Genomic DNA, 20,915 nt, shown 5'->3' with positions numbered 1-20,915 from the left:
CAAAGAGCATGTATCATATTTGAAAAAAGCTGATAGATCTTTGGTTACGCGTGTAGATCTAAAGGCCTTACTTCGGAAATTTTCTTGATGACCCAGAGCTTATGCTCTCAACACAATCTATTCCATGAGTCACACAGAGCATGTAGCATATTTGAAACAGGCGGACAGATCTTTGGTTACGCGTGTTGATCTTAAGGTCTCACTTCGGATTTTTTTTGGATGACCATGAACTTATGCTTTGAACACAATCTATTCTATGAGTCACGTAGAGCATGTCCCATATTTGAAACAGGCGGACAGATCTTTTGTTTCCCGTGTAGATCTAAAGGCCTTGCTTCGGAATTTTTTTGGATTACCAAGAACTTAGGCTTTGAACACAATCTATTCTATGAGTCACACAGAGCATGTACCATATTTGAAACAAGAGGAGAGATCTTTATAGATCTCAAGGCCTTATTTCAGGAGATTCTTGGATGAGTTTGAGCATAGATCGGAACACATTCCTGGTTTCATATCACAAAAACCGGGGGCGGCAGGGACTTTGTCCAAGGGCTTGACGACCTCTCCCCATGGCCACTGCGAGTTAGACCGGGACCATCGTCCCTAACCCCTAATCCCAAGTCGTCAAGCGACCCGTGCCGAGGGGATGCATGGCCAGGGGGATGAAATAATAAGCTAGGCCTTTAACGGAGCCTGTGGGGTACCTGGGCACCCCCTACAGTAATTGTCCCTTACCGCGTCATGCTGGGCTCTGGCGTGATGGACCTCTTTTCCCGAGCAACTCGTGGGACCAAAATGGAAAACCAAGTCAATTAATCAATTAGTGGTAGTAGTGTAGGCGACAACCCCTTCGCAAGAGGTGGGTTGCTCAGGTCTCCGCCTAGGAGGCCAGAGGCAATAGTCGGCAGCTCAGTGCGCAGCGCCAGCGTGGGTCACTCAACCTTCCCCTCGGCTAAAAAAACTCCGGTAGGGGTTATTGACGGCCCATGGCTTGTGGAGGCGATGAACCGCAAACGCGATGGGCTTTTGGCCTTCGAGGTGGCGACGGAACAGCTGGACGCCATCATCGACTTTGCGTCATCGAAGCATAATATCAGCAAGGACCTCAAGAGGAGCTTGCAGAAACTTCGAAAGTCGTTGCTGAACGCCAAGCTGGAGAGGGCGGTCAGGACGGCCAAGTGTAAACCCGTGAAATCGGTGGAGTCGAGGTCTACCCAGACTGAGGCCCAAGGATTCGCGGACTCGGGCAAGGTCGAATCGACCGAGGGCGTGCCAGCGAAGACGGTGGTACCAAAGTCTACCCAGACTGAGGCACAAGTATTTGCGGGTACGTCGGGGGTGACTGCTCCAACGGAGCAGACACAAAAACGGGGGAGACAGTCTCCAGGGGATGAGCTCCCTGGGGGCCGCTCCAAAACGCGGAGGATTACTTCCCCGAACAAGGGTAGTGGGGCTGGGAAGCTGAACCCCGGCCAGGTACCTCCAAAACCGGGGGAGGAAGGACCTGGAAAGGTCCGTCCACTCAGGAAAGACGGTGGTAAGGGGTTACGGCAGGCTGAAAGTTCTCAGCCGCACCAGACCAGGGAAATAAAGGGGGATGACGCCTCCTGGACCCTGGTCAAGAACAAGAGGAAACCGTAGACGTCAAGGGCCGAAAAGAAGGCCCAGGCGAATGAGGGTAGCAAGAAGTCTAGGGTAGGCGCCAATCACTCCAGGGGCGATGCCCTAGTCATCACGGCGGACGAGGCTAAGTACTCGGACGTTTTGAAGGCGATCAGGAGTGACGTCAAGCTCGGTGAACTCGGCGCCGACGTACGTCAAATAAGACGTACCCGGATGGGCGAGATGATCCTCGAGCTGAAGCGGGGCGTCTCGCAAAAGGGTGACGCCTACAAGAAGTTGGCGGAGGAAGTTCTAGGCGAGACGGTCAAGGTGAGGGCACTCACTACGGAGGTGAATCTAAGGGTTAAAGACCTGGACGAGATCATCGAAGTCGAAGAGCTCGTCACGGCACTGCGGCGACAGTGTGAAGTGGAGACGCTCACCGCAGCCGTTCGGCTACGGAAAGGTCCGGCAGGGACTCAGGTAGCATTGGTTCGGCTATCTGCAGCGGACGCCTCCAAGGTAGTCAAGTTAGGAAGCGTCAAGGTGGAATGGTCGGTATGCCCTGTGGGCATATACGAGCAACCCGAAGTTTGATTCAAGTGCCTGGAACCGGGGCACAAGCAATGGGACTGCAAAGGCCCTGACAGAAGCAATCTCTGCCGACGCTGCGGATTGGAGGGACATAAGGCACAATGCTGTACGAACCCTCCCAATTGTTTGATTTGCTCCAGCAAAGTTGTGAACAGCAAGCACCCCATGGGGGGTTCGATGTGCCCGGCTTTTAAGCGTGCTGAAAAATCACAGTGCAGGTAACGCAGCTGGCTTGCTCGGCCTCGCTCGAGTGTTTGGTGTGCGCAGGTTTAGAGGAAAAGGAGGAAGACGTGTTGTTCGTGTGCTCACGTTTTCGCGCAATGCGTGACCACATGCTTGCCACATGTGGTCTGGACACTACCCCAGACAATCAGTCCGGAGGATGTGTAAAGATGAAGTTGGCTGGAACGCCTTTTTATCGACAAATCGTTCAAATCGTCTCTGAACTACACAGAAGGTGGCGAGTGAACTCAAGGATGGCTAGCTCAGGCGCAAATAAGAGGTACTCCAAGGGTTCGGAGTCGGCTTCATGGGTCATACCGGTAGTCATGCCCTGTGGTCGAACTCGATCCTTTTATCGAACAAGTGGCTGCGTTAAGAACAACATGGTATCGTCGCTTTCGCAGTGTCGGTCAACCGGGCGGGTTCCGAGCCTGAGGACTGAAAGGGGTCCTCGTCAAGGCTGGGGCAGGCGTAGGCACCGCGTCGGCAAGTCCCTCTGTGTGTTGGCGAATGGACCCTGTCGCAGAGAGGTCAATTTGGGGTGCAGGCGGCATCATCATTCTTGATACCAGTCATGCAGAGGGAAGCAGGCGCGAAGTCGACCCTTCCCACCTTCCGATGACATAGGGCGTGGTAAGGCCACCTGGAAAGCCGGCAATCCGCTGGCACGTTACCATGGTGTTCTCTAAAAAAGCGAGTCACGATGTTCGGTGCTGCAAGGACACGCAGCTAACCTCGAGGGTGCGTTATGCACTGGCCCCCCTTTGAAGCATTACTTTCTGGTTGTACCGAAGGGACTATGGGCTTGGCGGCAATGGAAACGGTTTAGCGGGTCGGGGATGTAGTCCTGCCCCCCTCGTTTGATGTTGGAGGTGGTCCCTAACCCCACACTTCCTGGACAACCCAGGATGTCTGTTGAGCAGATTCCCCCTCCATTGCTTGGGAAGAAAAAAAAATCCCAAGCTCCATTCATTGTGTTCTCTGTTCAATTTTGCAAGTTATAGTGAATCACGGAGTAGCAACTACGAATTGTGTGGTCCTAATGTTCATGCTCAATATTGTGTTTTGATTTTAGAAGTATTCTATTAATAGCTTACAGCTATGCAGTTGATGTTAAAAACAACTTGATTTTTTTTGCAGATTTTTGAACAAACTGTCTAATTTTACCTTAGTTAATTGAAAGAACCAACAATCTTGAAATGGTTCAAAAGCCTAAAGACAATCCTCACGGAATTCAAATTTAAAAGTACCTAAGGAAGCAACGCACAACTGTCATTATCATTATTATTTCAGTTTTGCTGCGTTGCAGCATGCGTGAAATCCTTGTTTTTTACTCAAACTCGCAAAAATTTGTAAATGTTACAATTGTGATCATGGGCAGTAAAGTCAAAAGTGTATATTTAAATTTGTTTATTGTAATTATACTTTTTGCCTTTCTCGTATACTGATTTTTTTTTTCACAAACTACTGTTTGCAAAAAGCGATATTTTTTATTGCTTGTGGAGGTTTTGTAATTTTGCTTGTCCCTTCTAGTGACAAAGATCCAAATATTACAATTTGATCATTGAATGAAGTCTATTGAGAACATCGTTATGTTGATAGGTACTGAACAAGTACTGCCAAACGGCTTGGAAAGTCATTTTAATATTTGTCGTATCGAATTTACATACTTAATTGGTCATATTTTAAGACAGACACAGATGCCCTGTTTTTGAAAAATGACTTGCATATAATTAGGAATGTTTTCAAATTTTAAATGGAAATCGTTTACGATGCATATGGCTTGTTGGCCTACTCTTCAAAGAACAGACATCTTGTGTCAATCGGATATTTTTATCTAAGGAAGTGGCAAGTGGATGCTCCCAGCAGATCAATGTTGATAGAGACAATATTTGCGAGCACATTGACATGAAATTCGTTTTCCGTCATTCGAGCCGGTAAACAAAACGACACTCACCGATATGTGCGTCGACCATGGCTGGTAGACAACGGCAAACTCGTCCAGTCGACGAAATTCGTCCATCCGTGAGACTTCCTGCTCCACCTCAACCATCGCTTGCTGAATCATCTTCCAGCGGTGCCTGGAATTGTCAGTCTGGTTGTAGGCCATTCCGACCCAACAGGAACATTCACCATGATGCAGCGTATGGCACACTCCGGGCTTTGGATTCATGCCTACTACCGTTTCCACTGATGGCACTGATACGACGTTCACGAACGTCCTCGGCATATAGTCCCGCAGGTAGCGAAGTGCCCGGATCATCCGCAACCGGTGCTTCTGGGGCAGATCTTCAGGGTGCTCCATCGCACACACGAACGAGCAGATGTCATTTCCCCCGATGGTGATTGTGACCATCTTCCAGTCCCGTTTGAAGTCCACCCTCGGATCGGAGCGGATTCTTTTGACCAGCGAACGTGCCATGAATGGCATGTCGTACGAGACGGCACCTATTTCGGCCATGTTAAACTGCGTTTCGCGATGGAACGGATAGGCGTCGCCCAGACTGTAACCGACAAGCTGTAAAAATTAAGAGATGGGACATGTTGTTAGGGCTATGCGATATTACGGGTGAAAACTAAAAAAAAAGATTTCATTGAAAAGAAACCGTAACACCTTGTCGATCAAAAGTGCTTAATTCCAAACGAACTAATTTTCTTCATTTTGTAATGAAAATATGACATCTAATGTCACATACCCTTACGTGTGATGATTAGATTTCATAGTTCGTCACTAAGCTGTCTTCTTGTCGACGGCATTTGTGTGCAACCTTTTCCGGTCATCGTCATAAAGTGCGAAGGCATTACATAAAAACGGATTTTATTTGCGGTACACCATTTTGCGCTACGTCTCATGCTATTTGCTTGGTCGCGAGGTGCAGAAATAAACATTATTTAATCATAATTGCATGAAAAATGCTGCAAAAGAAGAATACTTAATCAGTATGCAGCTCATTGATACGTTTTAAACGGTGAGGCTCAGCTGGAGCTGGCATCAAAACATAAAACACCAATATTTTTGGCGCTACGCTATTGAATAATTAGAAAACAGGTTATCACATTTTAGGCCTGCATGATTTGCGTGTACAATACTGCATCGTAGGTATGCGCCATTAGGCATAAGTACTGTAGGCATAGATTTGATGTGCTTTATGAATGTGTTATAGCTACATTGTCAAGACAAATGTTGATAAGCAAAACCAAATCATATAATCGGAAGTTCGGCACTTCAGGCATAATTCCACAAATTGAATTATTCAATTCGTTCTGTGCTGTAAGTGTAGGAGGCATACAAAAATGCTTATCAGAATATACTACAGCAAATATTTTAGCCCTTTGGTAAGGATTCCAAAAAAACACTTAAATTAATGGACGTTAGTACACTCAGTTCTTTTTGTACACGGGTGGGTTTTAGTTGATTTCGACCTTTAGCGGTCATGAAACTAAATTTTCAAAAAACAAAGAGAATGAAAAAAAGTATAAATTCACTATCATTAGTGCACACTTTGCGGTGTCTGCAGCCTCAATATCTGCTAAACAGCCACTACACGAAAGTATAGGTTTCCTCTTTCACGTAAGTCCATTTACGAAATGTTTTAACGGGGGTCATTTTTTCACACATTAGGGGGGTCATAATGGCTATCATCCAAAAAATTTAAATAATTTGCACTGAAAATACAAAAAAAACACCATAAGTGATTATAATTTATCCATGACATGAAAGTGGAGAGTGCATACTTTCGCGTAGTGCAATTTGATCAGTAAACGGGGCGCTTGTGTCTATCACGTCCCTGGCAATAAACAAGCCAAGACTGCATTCAATTTATATTTTGACTTTCAAGAATATATATTTTAGCAGTCTATAAAATCAGTCGTGTACTGATGAGGCATTTTCGATTATGTTCAAATATAAAACCGCTCATTTGTTTAATGTTTAAGATTAATTCAAATCTACTGCTTCATAGACTGCTGTCACTAGAGACATATTGTTGGCACGTGAAAGCTATGCCTATGCTTTTCGCAATTATATCAAGCAAATTAATTCAATCAGCATCATGCTTATGCCGATCGAATTTATGCCAAACTTTACGCACCCACCGTATTGCTACTGTATGCAGCTCTTATTAATGCTTATTATTCTCAATGTGAATCAAACACACCTCGCAATTAAAGAAGGTGAAATAGCACCAATCAATAGCTGTTTTCAATTTGGTGTGGGTAGCACAACAAACGCTATCAAATAAATGAGTAATTGTAATAAAATTCAAATTTACAAACTACATACTTCAAAGTCCGATGTTTAGATTGTAATTCATAACTAACAATTGATAAATCCACATGAGATTGAATTGGATTAAATCTAATCCACATCTAGTTTGACTCTTTTGAACTAGCATTGTGTGTAAAGTGACATTTTAGTAAAATTTGTGAAGCGAAAAATATTTCATTTAAAATAATACTCCATTTTAACTAGTCAATTTTGAATTCTTTTATGGAAGATTTACTCTTCATTATAGGTACGTGGTTTATGTTGATTGGTGTTTCCTATACATCTCTCATTTGTTTTTTTTTCGGTAGGTTAGGGCTGAATGAAGAGCCTCGATTACCTGGGGATTGAACTCTTTCAAAATGTTCGGTAGCGTCGTTACATTGCGCCAGTTCCACTGACCTCCGATGCTCCAAGCAAGGCCACGGTTCTCCATGTACAAATCCACTATGTTGGTGGACGATGCTCCGCTGGCCGCAGTTAGAGAATCTCCCATGGCAGCTATAACGCTGATGTCACCTGAAAGTATACAGACAGAGCCTTTTAAATATGCTTCTTTTTTTCAACACAGGAAAATGGGCGATAGCTGCGAAAAGACGATTTTTCCAACACGAACTAAACCTTCTTCAATGGCTCCACATTCCAACTGGAACTTGGCCTGCTTTTCAACCGTCTATAAGATAGTGGAATTAAATGGAGAGTACTAAACTTGTCTTAGACGGTTGAATACATTCCACTAAAAAGAGCTTAAAATATTTTTTCTGAAAAAACTGCTTTTCAATTTAGTGTTCTATTAGCATTTTCCCACAGTTATCAATTAATTTCTATACCCGTCAATGCATGAGTAGAGGAAACCGGGGCTGCTTGGTCGAGTTTTGCTTTCCTCTGTACTAATTCTGGTTCGACTTTTCAAAAAACCGTTTTCACTCTCATAAATATACAAGCCTTGAGCACACTTGTGACATATTTTAAAACTTGACTCTTTATTATTTAGTCTTTTTTAAATATGTTTATTGAATTTTTTACAATTCTTGCTACTTTCATTTCCTCTGCTAGAGTATACTTACATTTGAAATAATTTTCTCAAGCATTTTCCATTTTTTCAATGCTGCTTTTATTGGGGAATCGGTAAAAAATTGTGTCGATTGGTATTTACTAAGTTTTCAGCTCAGCCAAACAGACCACACACGGCCAACCTACCCCACGAGATGTTTTCGAGAACAATCATAATTAACAAACACAAAAGTGTGGTTATTCTAGAAACATTTATACCGTTTTGTAGGTTTTTTAATATCCTCTCCAGCGTACAACGTTTTTGGAAATGTAATAAATATTTATTCGTGTCACAATTATGTCATTACCTAACATAAATTTACTCACTCGCACCAAAAAAGCAAACAACGTGATCCTATGCAAACGGAAAAACCAAAATACCTGAAATTACATCCGTACATCCGTACATGGGCGATCTAATACCCCACCAAAATCATTATATTGAGGCTTAAATGTGCCTCAAAACGTTTTCACAAAAGCCACTCGGTCATCCTGCCCCTTCGCCCAACCTGCCACGGTCTCCCTAATGAGTATACAATGTACTGAGTGAAAGCTGTTGAGTATTTCTTTAGCTATGTAGGTTTTCTTTTAACATGCGCTTGATGGGGAAGCGTCATTAACAGTATAGTGAAAATATTAATTTCCCCATACTAATTTGCATGCAAACTTGAAACGGCTTGCGCTAAATCAGTTTTAATCCGAATGAGCTCAAATTTTCAGAGGACACTCAGACCATGGTAAAGAATCAGATGAGCACTGTGGAGCAAAATCGATTTTTTAAACCACCCTAGTATACATACATATATATTGTGTGGGAAGTACAATGGATACACTATGCCCAAGAAGCCGAGAATGTTTCCCACCCGAAAACATCCTAAGCAGGGATCAAGAATCGAACTCACCATCTCCGGATTGGCATAACACCATACCATACTACCATGCCGAGCTTACCGTCCCACCCGGTTGACACGGTCCGAAGCCCATGCATCGTTTTACATCTTTATTACCAACATGAACGACTGCATCTTCATAGCCGGGCATCTGAAAACCTTCTCCTGCAGAGAAGGCCGTCGAAATAGGTCGTCATTTCGGCAGCTCGCATAATGTTAGACAGAACAACGTTGGTACATACGAAGCAGTCATTAATTAGCATTCGATCAACATCCAACTATAGAGCATTTAAAAATCCAGATTAATCCACCTACCGTTGGTTGAGCCTTTCTCGCGCATATAAAAATGAGAAAAGAAAAAAAAGACGAGCCCGGTGGTCCAGTGGTTACCGCTTCTGCCTTATAAGCAGCAGGTCGCGGGTTCAATTCCAGGCTCGCATATTTCCTACTTTGTACTTCTATCTTAGTTCTTTCTGTGTTTCACATTCTACCAAAACGGACTATCAAAACATCAACTGTGTTTGAAGATAGACATAAAAAAACCCTGATTAATCCACCTAGCGGTGATGGTGCCTTTCTCGTGCATCATAAAAATAGTATTTTGGCCATTACTCTTGAGCCCATAGTCCGATCTGGCCATTTTTCAATAGGAAACAATGAGAGAATATTCTGCGTCGAATGCAACTTGTTGCGATTTAATCGGTGCCTGAAAAATGAGTGACATTTTTTTACTCATTTTTTCTATAAAAAAAAGTGGTATTTTGGCCATAACTTCCGAGCCGATAGTTCGATCTAACCAATTTTCAATAGGAAATAATGGTAGAGTATCCTGTGTCGAATGCAACTTGTTGCGAGAAAATCGGTTCAGGATAAGTACCTGAAAAATGAGTGACATTTTTTTTGGGTTGGTGCGCACAGACACACACACATACACACACACATGCACACACAGCAGGGGGGCAGCAGGGACTTTGTCCAAGGGCTTGACGACCCTGTAGTAGATAAGATCAGGTCTCTGAAACACATCTTCAAATCTAGAAACTTATTTCAAATGGAAGTAAACAAAATATTTGAAACCTAATTCCAAAACCGTTATTTTCATCGAATCTTAAAATATCGTTTCAAAGTTTTGTTTTTGCTTCAATCAAACATGTTTCATTTCCGATTCAATTCAAACTTAACATATTTTATATAATTCTTTTTTCAACTTGTCTTCGCTTTGTTTTTTTTTTCCGTCGAGTGGCCTAGCGGAGACGCATTTTTATAAACTTTCAATATTTTTTTTCACTTTTTTTTTTTTTAGCACGATCTCTTTTAGTAAAATACAAATTAAAGTACTAAAAGAGATCGTGCTAAAAAAAAAAAAAAGTGAAAAAAAATATGGAAAGTTTATAAGAATGCGTCTCCGCTAGGCCACTCGACGGAAGAAAAAAACAAAGCGAAGACAAGTTGAAAAAAGAATTATATAAAATATGTTAAGTTTGAATTGAATCGGAAATGAAACATGTTTGATTGAAGCAAAAACAAAACTTTGAAACGATATTTTAAGATTCGATGAAAATAACGGTTTTGGAATTAGGTTTCAAATATTTTGTTTACTTCCATTTGAAAAAAGTTTCTAGATTTGAAGATGTGTTTCAGAGACCGTATAAGCGTTTGGAAAACTGGAAGCAAACTCGAAGGTAACAGTAGATTGGAATTGATTTATTTTTAAATTTGAAGAATGAATATGGGAATCGCAATAAGAATTGGCATTTGGAGATTGGAATGGATTCGGATTGAACTTGGATAAAATTTTGATTGCATTTGGATTTCTTTTGGATAAAGTTTGGATAGTGTTTGGATTGGATTGAAATGGCTTCGGATTTGGATTCGATGGTGATAAGGTTTATGTTAAATTTGATAGAATTGTGAGGAATTTGGTTTGTTTTGAAATTAGATTGGTTTTGAATTGGGTATGAATTGGGTGAAGGTTGAATTTGGATTGGATTTAATTTGAATAAGATTTGGAATGGATTTGGATTGGCCTTCAATTTGGATTGGATTTGTATTAAACTTGAATTGGATTTGTATTGTTTTTGGATTTCAATGGGATTTGGATTGGATTCGTATTGGATTTAGATTGGATTTGGATTGTATTTGGATAGGATTTGAATTGGATTGGATATGGATTTGGATTAGATTTGGATTGGATTTGGATTGGATTAGGATTGGATTGGATTTGAATTGGATTTGGTTTGGATTTAGATTGGATTTGGATTAAATTGAATTTGGATTGGATTTGGATTAAATTGAATTTGGATTGGATTTAGATGGGATTTGGATTGGATTTGGATTGGGTTTTGATTGGATTTGGATTGGGTTTTGATTGGATTTGGATTGGATTTGGATTGGTTTTTGATTGGATTTGGATTGGATTTGGATTGGATTTGGATTTGGATTAGATTTGGATTGGATTTGGATTGGATTTGGATTGGATTTGGATTGGATTGGATTTGGATTGGATTTGGATTGGATTGGATTTGGATTGGATTTGGATTGGATTTGGATTGGATTTGGATTGGATTTGGGTTTGGATTGGATTGGGATTTTGATTGAATTTGGACTGGTTTGGATTGGATTTGGATTGGTTTGGATTGGTTTGGATTGGTTTGGATTGGATTTGGTTGGTTTGGATTGGTTTGGATTGGTTTGGATTGGTTTGGATCTGACTGATTTGACTGGTTTGGATTGGTTTGGATTGGTTTGATTGATTTGGATTGATTTGGATTGGTTTGGATTGATTTGGATTGGTTTGGATTGGATTTGATTGGTTTGGATTGGATTTGGATTGATTGGATTTGGATTGGTTTGGATTGGTTTGGATTGATTTGGATTGGATTTGATTGGTTTGGATTGGTTTGGATTGGTTTGGATTGATTTGGATTGGTTTGGATTGGTTTGGATTGGTTTGATTGATTTGATTTGATTTGGATTGGTTTGGATTGATTTGGATTGATTTGGATTGGTTTGGATTGGTTTGAATTTGGATTGGTTTTGATTGGTTTGGATTGGATTGGATTGGACTTAGATTGGTTTGGTTTGGATGGATTTGGATTGGTTTGGATTGGGTTTGGATTGGTTTGGATTGGATTTGGATTGGGTTTGGATTGGATTTGGATTGGATTTGGATTGGATTTGGATTGGATTTGGATTGGATTTGGATTGGATTTGGATTGGATTTGGATTGGATTTGGATTGGATTTGGATTGGATTTGGATTTAGATTGGATTTGTATTTGATTTAGATTGAATTTGGATTAGATTTGGATTGGATTTGGATTGGATTTTAAAATTGTTATTTATTTAACAAAAAAAAAGAAAAGGATTCAAGGACTAACAATATATAGCTATAAAGTCATTTTACGTCTATTACACATCGGAGAGTAGAGGAGGAGAAGAATGTAGTAGATAAGATCAGGTCTATAAAATATCGAAAAAAGTTGTCCACTCTACTGCATTGTGATATTAGCAATCAGTAAATTTCTTATTATAGTATACTCTCTTGTTGTGTGTTTATTTTTAATGTGTAGCGAGCTACCTTGGTTTTAAGACATATTGATTCAACCCATCACGAAAACATTTTGGAATGATCGTGTCAAAGAAAACGAAGTGCGAATCAGTTTGCTGAGTATTGTTGCGACGAACGGACGAGTCTAGAAACCTCGTCTGGGTCACGACAGACCCCTCCCCATGGCCACTGCGAGTTAGACCGGGACCATCCCCTAATCCCAAGGCGTCAAGCGACCCGTGCCGAGGGGAAGCATGGCCAGGGGGGTGAAATAATAAGCTAGACCTTTAACGGAGCCTGTGGGGTACCTGGGCACCCTCCACAGTAATTGTCCCTTACCGCGTCATGCTGGACTCTGACGTGGTGGACCTCTTTTCCCGAGCAACTCGTGGGACCAAAATGGAAAACCAAGTCAATTCTTCAATTAGTGGTAGTAGTGTAGGCGACAACCCCTTCGCAAGAGGTGGGTTGTTCAGGTCTCCGCCTAGGAGGCCAGAGGCAATAGTCGGCAGCTCAGTGCGCAGCGCCAGCGTGGGTCACTCAACCTTCCTCTCGGCTAGAAAAACGCCGGTAGGGATTATTGACGGCCCATGGCTTGTGGAGGCGATGAACCGCAAACGCGATGGGCTTTCGGCTTCGAGGTGGCGACGGAACAGCAGGACGCCATCATCGACTTTGCGTCATCGAAGCATAATATCAGCAAGGACCTCAAGAGGAGCTTGCAGAAACTTCGAAAGTCGATGCTGGACGCCAAGCTGGAGAGGGCGGTCGGGACGGCCAAGTGTAAACCCGTGAAATCGGTGGAGTCGAGGTCTACCCAGACTGTGGCCCAAGGATTCGCGGACTCGGGCAAGGTCGAATCGACCGAAGGCGTACCAGCGAAGACGGTGGTGCCAAAGTCTACCCAGACTGAGGCTCAAGTATTTGCGGGTACGTCGGGGGTGACTGCTCCAACGGAGCAGACACAAAAACGGGGGAGACAGTCTCCAGGGGATGAGCTCCCCGGGGGCCGCTCCAAAACGCGGAGGGTTACTACCCCGAACAAGGGTAGTGGGGCTGGGAAGCTGAACCCCGGTCAAGTACCTCCAAAACCGGGGGAGGAAGGACCTGGAAAGGTCCGTCCACTCAGGAAAGACGGTGGTAAGGGGTTACAGCAGGCTGAAAGTTCTCAGCCGCACCAGACCAGGGAAATAGAGGGGGATGACGCCTCCTGGACCCTGGCCAAGAACAAGAGGAAACCGAAGACGTCAAGGGCCGAAAAGAAGGCCCAGGCGAATGAGGGTAGCAAGAAGTCTAGGGTAGGCGCCAATCGCTCCAGGGGCGATGCCCTAGTCATCACGGCGGACGAGGCTAAGTACTCGGATGTTTTGAAGGCGATGAGGAGTGACGTCAAGCTCGGCGAACTCGGCGCCGACGTACGTCGAATAAGACGTACCCGGATGGGCGAGATGATACTCGAGCTGAAGCGGGGCGTCTCGCCAAAGGGCGACGCCTACAAGAAGTTGGCGGAGGAGGTCCTAGGCGAGACGGTCAAGGTGAGGGCACTCACGACGGAGGTGAATCTAAGGGTTAAAGATCTGGACGAGATTACTGAAGTCGAAGAGCTCGTCACGGCACTGCGGCGACAGTGTGAAGTGGAGACGCTCACCGCAGCCGTTCGGCTACGGAAAGGTCCGGCAGGGACGCAGGTAGCATTGGTTCGGCTATCTGCAGCGGACGCCTCCAAGGTAGCCAAGTTAGGGAGCGTCAAGGTGGGATGGTCGGTATGCCCTGTGCGCATATACGAGCAACCCGAAGTTTGCTTCAAGTGCCTGGAACCGGGGCACAAGCAATGGGACTGCAAAGGCCCTGACAGAAGAAATCTCTGCCGACGCTGCGGATTGGAGGGACATAAGGCACAATGCTACACGAACCCTCCCAATTGTTTGATTTGTTCCAGCAGCAAGCACCCCATGGGGGGTTCGATGTGCCCGGCGTTTAAGCGTGCTGCAAAATCAAAGTGCAGGTAACGCAGCTGGCTTGCTCGGCCTCGCTCGAGTGTTTGGTGTGCGCAGGTTTAGAGGAAACTGCGGAACACGTGTTGTTCGTGTGCTCACGTTTTCGCGCAATGCGTGACCACATGCTTGCCACATGTGGTCTGGACACTACCCCGGACAACCTACATGTGGTCTGGACACTACCCCGGACAACCTAGTTCGGAGGATGTGTAAAGATGAAGCTGGCTGGAAACCCGTTTTATCGGCTATCGCCCAAATCGTCTCGGAACTACACAGAAGGTGACGTGTGGACTCAAGGATGGCTAGTTCAGGCGCAAATAAGAGGTGGTCCAAGGGATCGGTGTCGGCTTCATGGGTCATACCGGTTGTCATGCTCTGTGGTCGAACTCGATCCTTTTATCGAACAAGTGGCCGCGCGAAGAACAACATGGTATCGTCGCTTTCGCGGCGTCGGTCAACCGGGCGGGTTCCGAGCCCGAGGACGAAAAGGGGTCCTCGTCAAGGCTGGGGCAGGCGTAGGCCTCACGTCGGCAAGTCCCTCTGTGTGCTGGCGAATAGGCCCTATCGCAGAAAGGTCAATTTGGGGTGCACGCGGCATCATCATTCTTGATACCAGTCGTGCAGAGGGAAGCAGGCGCGAAGTCGACCCTTCCCACCTTCCGAGGACATAGGGCGACAAACCATACCAAAAATTGCAACTTTGTACCAAAAGGATTCCTTATTAATGCATTTTAATGACAGCTAAATTATTCTAATCGCGTAACTGTAACAATACAACTTTTCATAATTTGTGTGTTTTTACAAGCAATGGTCCTATTTTGATTTATGATCTCCTAAATATTCTAAAATCTATACTTGTTCTGTGTTTAGTAAAATCTGTGAATTGGAGTTTCTTGAAGATAATGGCGTGGTCAGGCGATAAAAGCGTCAGTCTACATCGTTCAGAAGACTCTGATGGTACAGCGTTTGGGCCAATCGGCCGGTCATCGAAATTTAGTTATGCTTTGTGCGGAAAACAAAACGATCGGCCGGTCATCGAAATTTAGTTCTGTTTTGTGCGGGTGAGTAAATTAATCAGAAAAAAGAAATTCAGTTCACATCCAGTTGTGAAGTGCGATCGATAATTAAAATAATAAGTGTTCGTTCGATTGTTTTTATTTTAAATCAAACTACCGTTTTGCTTCGAATTGCCAAACGCTTCGAAAGCCGGACACTTCAATTGTTATTTGACTTTATTTACCATCTCAACAAGTATTTCTTGGGTTATCAATGCAGGGAACGATTCTTAGACTTGAAATCATTTTAACAAATGTAAGTAATCCGTGATATGTGGTAAAAACTTGAAAATTAGAGGTAAAAGTTGAAAGCATGTCATAATCAACGGTGAATTTCGTTTTTCTTAGAATGCAGCTTAAGACTCAACATTAGAAAAACTAAGCTCATATTTCCTATATTCTATCATTTGCAAGGGGTATTAGTAATTTATTAACATAGTATGATAGCACTCTTTGTCACGAATTGAAAATTCATAGCTTTATAATTTTTATTACATTTTCTTTATGTCCAGACTTCGAGGCAAGTTTTTACAATTGCTTCGATTTACGGACATGCTGAAGTGATTTTAAATAACTGTTTATCAGTTAAGTTAATTCAAATCAAATGATTCGTAATTAGCAATCAGAGTTACAATTTCATTAGATTTGAGTTGCTACACCCCAAAAGAGCATTGCTTGCTCTCAGCCTATCGATATATACTTATACACATATTGTAAATGGTATCACTTTATTAATTGTACACAAGTAGCAAAACTTGCCTTCAGTTTCTAGTAAAGGTTGTCTTCAAATGTATTTTTTTAACCATTCACATTTTTGTAGAAAAAACAAGTTCGTAAAACTATCTTTTTTTTAACAGAATTGTATAAAAAGACACGTTGTGGACGACTCCCGTCAAATAAAAAAAAACTCAACATTTCTCCGACACGTCCGGATTTATCAATACGCATGAATTCATTATTTCAATCACTCCTTTCAATCCTTGATTTCTAAAAGCAGACTGAAACGGATTTCAAAAGACACATTTTTTTAACTAATTTTATTTGCTAATTATCTAATGCATGCATTCATCTCTTAGACTGGGTGTTCCGTGTTTTAACACTATCATCCTTATTTGCCATGTTACATTTTTGGTTATTATTAAAAAATTTCAATTGCCTCTGGCAGTTAGGGGTTTCCCTCTGGTTGAATTGAACCATGAAGGAATTACAATGTTTTCAACTTAAACTAAACTTAACCTAATTTATACTAAGGGTACAAGGAGCTAATCGTTGCTATAGAAGATTGCAACGATTTTTGTCTAAAATTGGGAATTATTTTGTTGGACATTTGTTGCAATGTCTCAATATTAGAAATTCTATGAAGTTCATTGGTACTATACCACGGAGGCAACTTCAGAATCATTTTCAGAATTTTATTTTGAATATTCTGAAGTGCCTTCTTTCTGGTATTGCAGCAACTAGTCCATATTGGCACAGCATACAACATGGCAGGTCTAAAAAATTGTTTGTAAATCAAAAGTTTGTTCTTAAGACAAAGTTTTGATTTTCTGTTTATAAGTGGATATAGACACTTAATATATTTGTTACATTTGGCTTGAATGCCTTCAATGTGACTTTTAAAGAAGTCCTAAATATTTAGCTTCGCTAGACCAATTAATTGGAATCTCATTCATAGTGACAATATGTCTGCTTGAAGGTTTCAAATAAGAAGCTCTCGGCTTATGTGGGAAAATTATAAGCTGAGTTTTGGAAGCATTCAGAAATTTTCCATTTTGCAAGTAAGTGGAGAAAATATCCAAACTTTTTGCAATCTACTACAAATGACACGAAGGCTACGCCCTTTGGCTGAGAGACCTGTGTCATCTGCAAACAAAGATTTTTGACACCCTGGTGGTAAATCAGGTAAGTCAGAAGTAAAAATGTGTGTGTGTGTGTGTGTGTGTGTGTGTGTGTGTGTGTGTGTGTGTGTGTGTGTGTGTGTGTGTGTGTGTGTGTGTGTGTGTGTGTGTGTGTGTGTGTGTGTGTGTGTGTGTGTGTGTGTGTGTGTGTGTGTGTGTGTGTGTGTGTGTGTGTGTGTGTGTGTGTGTGTGTGTGTGTGTGTGTGTGTGTGTGTGTGTGTGTGTGTGTGTGTGTGTGTGTGTGTGTGTGTGTGTGTGTGTGTGTGTGTGTGTGTGTGTGTGTGTGTGTGTGTGTGTGTGTGTGTGTGTGTGTGTGTGTGTGTGTGTGTGTGTGTGTGTGTGTGTGTGTGTGTGTGTGTGTGTGTGTGTGTGTGTGTGTGTGTGTGTGTGTGTGTGTGTGTGTGTGTGTGTGTGTGTGTGTGTGTGTGTGTGTGTGTGTGTGTGTGTGTGTGTGTGTGTGTGTGTGTGTGTGTGTGTGTGTGTGTGTGTGTGTGTGTGTGTGTGTGTGTGTGTGTGTGTGTGTGTGTGTGTGTGTGTGTGTGTGTGTGTGTGTGTGTGTAGTTTCAATCAAACCCCCACTGCCCGGCAGTGGTATTATGGAAGCTTTAGCCCGGGAGTTAGAAGGTGTTAGCTCTAATGCCGCTCCAGTAACCCATTTCAGACTGCCTAGTAACTCACGTCCAGTCCGAGGTTACTTTCACTTGCAATAAGCCCCGCCTGTTTATGCTACCATTATCAATTGGATAATGGATCCATAAACAAACTTCCGGATTTTTAAATCCAGCGCGTATTTAGTTTTGGAATCATATAAAAACAAATTGAAACAATCTCACCAAATTGATCAAATTCCGTATAAATGAACTGAGGAAGAAAAGACCACAACTAGTGTCCACGAAAAAAATCACTACTCTTCCAGCGCTAATCCGAGCAATTGTCCATATTTTCCTGGTATTATTACACATTCAAACATATTTTCACCAAACACATCCGCGTATACAAACTACACAAACGATTTCGCGCGCTCTAATAAGAATACACTTGAGTAAATGTCACCAAACTCGTAAATCTCAAACTTCAGATAACTTAAACTTTTTTCTTCTAGTACATATGCAAAAAATATACATCAGCCGAATCTATTTCTTGCGGAAACGAACAAAAACGTGACAGCAAATTTAAAAGCAACCATCCGCGCGCATGGCTTGCTGCGATCTCCTAGTGTCGTAAGTCAGAAGTAAAAATGTTATACAAAATGGGCCCCAGTATGCTGCCTTGGGGAACACCAGCCCTTACAGGTAATCTATCAGATTTAGAATTCTGATAGTTTACCTGCAGTGAGCGATCTGATAAATAATTTTGGATCAGTTTAATAATGTACAGAGGAAAATTAAAATTCATCAATTTTACAATCAAACCTTCATGCCAAACACTGTCAAATGCTTTCTCTATATCAAGAAGAGCAACTCCAGTCGAATATCCTTCAGATTTGTCGAGCCGAATTAAATTCGTTACTCTTAATAACTGATGGGTGGTTGAATGCCCATGTCGAAAACCAAATTGCTCATCAGCAAAAATAGAATTGTCATTAATATGAACCATCATTCTATTTAAAATAATCTTTTCAAACAGTTTGCTTATAGAAGAAAGCAAACTGATTGGGCGATAACTAGAAGCCTCAGCTGGATTTTTGTCCGGCTTCAAAATTGGAACAACTTTGGCATTTTTCCATTTATCTGGGAAGTATGCCAATTGAAAACATTTGTTAAATAAATTAACCAAAAAAAGATAAAGAGCTCTCAGGAAGTTTTTGATAAGTATGTAAAAAATAACATCATCACCCGGAGCTTTCATATTTTTAAATTTTCTAGTAATAGATCTCACTTCATCCAAATTAGTTCCCAACGAAGAGTCAAAAACATTCTCTTGGTTGAGAATGTCTTCGAAGCTTCATGTAACCTGATCCTCAATTGGACTAGTGAGACCTAGACTAAAATTATGGGCACTCTCGAACTGCTGAGCAAGTTTTTGAGCCTTTTCGCCATTTGTTAATAAAATTTTATTTCCCTCTTTAAGCGCTGGAATTGGCTTTTGAGGTTTTTAAAGAATTTTCGTTAATTTCCAAAAGGGTTTCGAACTGGGATCCAACTTCGAGACATTATTCTCAAAGTTGGTATTTCTCAGAATAGCGAAACGTTTTTTAATTTCATTTTGCAAATCTCGCCAAATAACTTTCAACGCGGGATCGCGAGTTCTTTGGTATTGCCTTCTTCTCACATTTTTAAGACGGATCAGTAGCTGAAGATCGTCGTCAATAATAATGGAGTTGAATTTAACTTCACATTTCGGAATTGCAATGCCTCTGGCTTCGACAATTAAATTTGTCAAAGATACGAGAGCATTATCAATATCACTTTTGGTATCGAGAGGAATATCAACATCAAAATTCCTATCGATATATGTTTTTATATAAATCCCAATAAGCTCTATGATAATTAAAAGTAGAGCTGATTGGATTATAAATGGCTTCTTGTGAGATTTCAAATGTCACAGGAAGGTGATCAGAGTCAAAGTCAGCATGAGTTACCAATTGGCCACACAGCTGATTTGAATCCGTTAAAACTAAATCAATTGTAGAAGGATTTCGACTGGAAGAAAAACAAGTAGGGCCATTGGGATATTGAATAGTATAATATCCCGCAGAACAATCTTCAAATAAAATTTTGCCGTTGGAATTGCTTTGAGCATTATTCCATGAACGGTGTTTGGTGATTTGATTTGTTGCGAGTCAGAGTTTGAAGATCAGCTTTCAACAAATTCTTTTGCTGCCCATTGCATTGAAAAGGCAAAAAGGCTGCAATGAAGGAAAATTGACCAAAATTTGTTTCAACAGAAACTCCCAAGGTTTCAAAAACTTTGGTTTCAAACGAAGAAAATAATTTATGTTTGATACGTCTATTAATGACAATGGCGACCCCACCACAGGCGCTGTCAAGACGATCATTTCTGTAGATAAAATAATTTGGATCTCTTTTAATGGAGAGTCCGGGCTTTAAATAAGATTCTGTTATAATGGCAATATGCACATTATGAACTGTTAGGAAGTTGAATAATTCATCTTCCTTACCCTTTAGAGAGCGGGCATTCCAATTTAGAACTTTCACACAATTATTTAGATCCATTAAAACGGAGTCCGATAACATTTTTTTGTGTGTACTTTATACCAACCTGAACAGCTTCAGGAATGGTATTTGCTTTGAACATTGCATCAATCATGTGATGCAATTGTTCAGTTAAAAAATCAAAATCGGAAGCAGTCATGCTACCTGAATCGGCAACATGACCGTTATTTTCCGTTGGGACATGGGTATAAACCATGGGCGTGAGAGGTTCCACCACAAATCATGCATTTAGCATCCATGTGACAATGTTTGGTTCCATGACCCCACTTTTGGCACTTACGGCACTGGGTGGGGTTTTGAATTTCCAGGCCTGCGGAAATGTTCCCATGTAACACGGACATGGGACATAATACAGGCCTTTTCCAAACTTTTCATATTATTTAGTTCACTTTTGTTAAAATGAACTAAATAAAATTCTTGAGAAATGCCCCTCTGGGAAGTACCAGAGTGGGATTTCTTAATTACTTGGACTGGTGAAAATCCAAGTAATTGAGAAATTTCAATTTTAATCTCATCCAGTGATTTATCATCACTGGAGAGACCTTTCGACTTTGAACAATCGCTCAGTTTTGTAGTCGTATGTGGAAAATTTATGGCGCTTCTCAGTTAAATACT

At 41.8% G+C, this 20,915-nt stretch overlaps 1 protein-coding gene across 5 annotated transcripts in view; it reads right to left on the bottom strand.

The window, feature by feature from the left end:
- LOC134227325 (phospholipase B1, membrane-associated-like) overlaps window positions 1–20,915 on the bottom strand; it is a 124,253-nt gene that overhangs the window by 46,173 nt on the left and 57,165 nt on the right. For all 5 annotated transcript variants that reach the window (XM_062708712.1, XM_062708717.1, XM_062708716.1 and 2 more), the window contains 2 exons: window positions 7,023–7,201; window positions 4,376–4,936 (listed from right to left, as the gene is read on the bottom strand). In XM_062708712.1, the coding sequence (XP_062564696.1) occupies window positions 4,376–4,936; window positions 7,023–7,201 (740 nt within the window). The remainder of the gene's footprint in view (window positions 1–4,375; window positions 4,937–7,022; window positions 7,202–20,915) is intronic.

This window comes from Armigeres subalbatus, chromosome 3 (assembly GCF_024139115.2).
Source record: "Armigeres subalbatus isolate Guangzhou_Male chromosome 3, GZ_Asu_2, whole genome shotgun sequence".
NCBI classification, from domain to species: domain Eukaryota; kingdom Metazoa; phylum Arthropoda; class Insecta; order Diptera; family Culicidae; genus Armigeres; species Armigeres subalbatus.
This window is presented reverse-complemented; position numbering and strand designations above follow the sequence as displayed.